Raw genomic sequence first — 1,108 nt, 5'->3', positions numbered from 1 at the left:
TATCACTCCATAGATTCTAAAAATATTAGTATATCTGATTCTACTTAAAATCAGATCAACCATAATGCACTAAATTTTCTACAGGTATTTCCGAATTGGCTTATATTTCTTGTCTGGGTCAGGTATGTAGTATTTCATCCACACCTCAATAAATGCTGCTCTTCGAGACCAGGGCTTGAAGTGGCCATTCCAGTGCAGCAATTTAGCCGTGGCGATAAACTCCCTGGAGTAACTGGCTCCTGCTGTAACACCTGCAATATAAATTAACAATTATTAAATAATATTTGAAATAACCCTTTAATATATAAACAAAGGTAATACCTGTGTCTGAAGAGAAACATTCAAGCAACAATGTTGTCATTCTTAGTCTTACCCAAGTCACCAACATGCCAAAGATGTGGTAACTGAACCGTCTTGTGATAAAGGACAATCAACATTGCTGCTTCAGCTTCATCTGTTTCAGGTTCCTGTCCATAGATGGGTTGTCTGTGAGAGAAATGTGCAATTTGTAGTCCAGTATCAAAATAAAATAATTTTTCAAATGTTTGTACACATATTCACAAATCAATTGAAATTCAATAATATTACAGTTCAAATAATATTATCAAGCAGATTACCCACACGTTTTCTTCCTTAAATCATTGAATATTACACAACTTAACTTTTGCTCTGATTATCAAATACAGCACAAAAATTCCTATAACCATTGCACACTAACCTTCTACTACTACTCATCACCCAATCCATCAACTGCATGGTAACATTTTCTACCTTCCACTTGGTCATATTAGCTACAAACACATTAGTGTTGAATGTGCATGCCATAGGCTTAATTTTGTTTCCTTTGAGTTTCGGGTGTTGGAGGTTTATATGTGTTGAGTAGCGGGGTTTTGCCATGTTGAAGCGCTTGGACACTGAGGTGCAATCCTCAGAGAAGGCTCCCAGGTGATTTGCATCCAATGGGACATTATTCAACTCCTTAATGTTACCTTTGAGAGGAGAGAGAGAATAATTTGTTATCATTTTGGCAATGATAAACTATGAGAAAAAGCAATATCATGAGAATTCAAGCACTTCTTGGTACTAACAAGCAAAATCAGGTACTGGT

At 36.1% G+C, this 1,108-nt stretch overlaps 1 protein-coding gene across 1 annotated transcript in view; it reads right to left on the bottom strand.

Moving 5' to 3' along the window:
• Positions 1-40: 40 nt before the first annotated feature.
• Positions 41-1,108, bottom strand: part of LOC119590697 (glycosyltransferase 8 domain-containing protein 1-like) — a 3,807-nt gene continuing 2,739 nt past the window's right edge. Inside the window, exons 4-6 of the mRNA XM_037939382.1 lie at positions 719-989; positions 374-486; positions 41-251 (exon numbers count right to left, since the gene is read on the bottom strand). Coding sequence (XP_037795310.1) covers positions 79-251; positions 374-486; positions 719-989 — 557 coding nt within the window. The 3' untranslated portion in view covers positions 41-78. The remainder of the gene's footprint in view (positions 252-373; positions 487-718; positions 990-1,108) is intronic.

Source organism: Penaeus monodon, chromosome 27 (genome assembly GCF_015228065.2).
Source record: "Penaeus monodon isolate SGIC_2016 chromosome 27, NSTDA_Pmon_1, whole genome shotgun sequence".
NCBI lineage: Eukaryota > Metazoa > Arthropoda > Malacostraca > Decapoda > Penaeidae > Penaeus > Penaeus monodon.
This window is presented reverse-complemented; position numbering and strand designations above follow the sequence as displayed.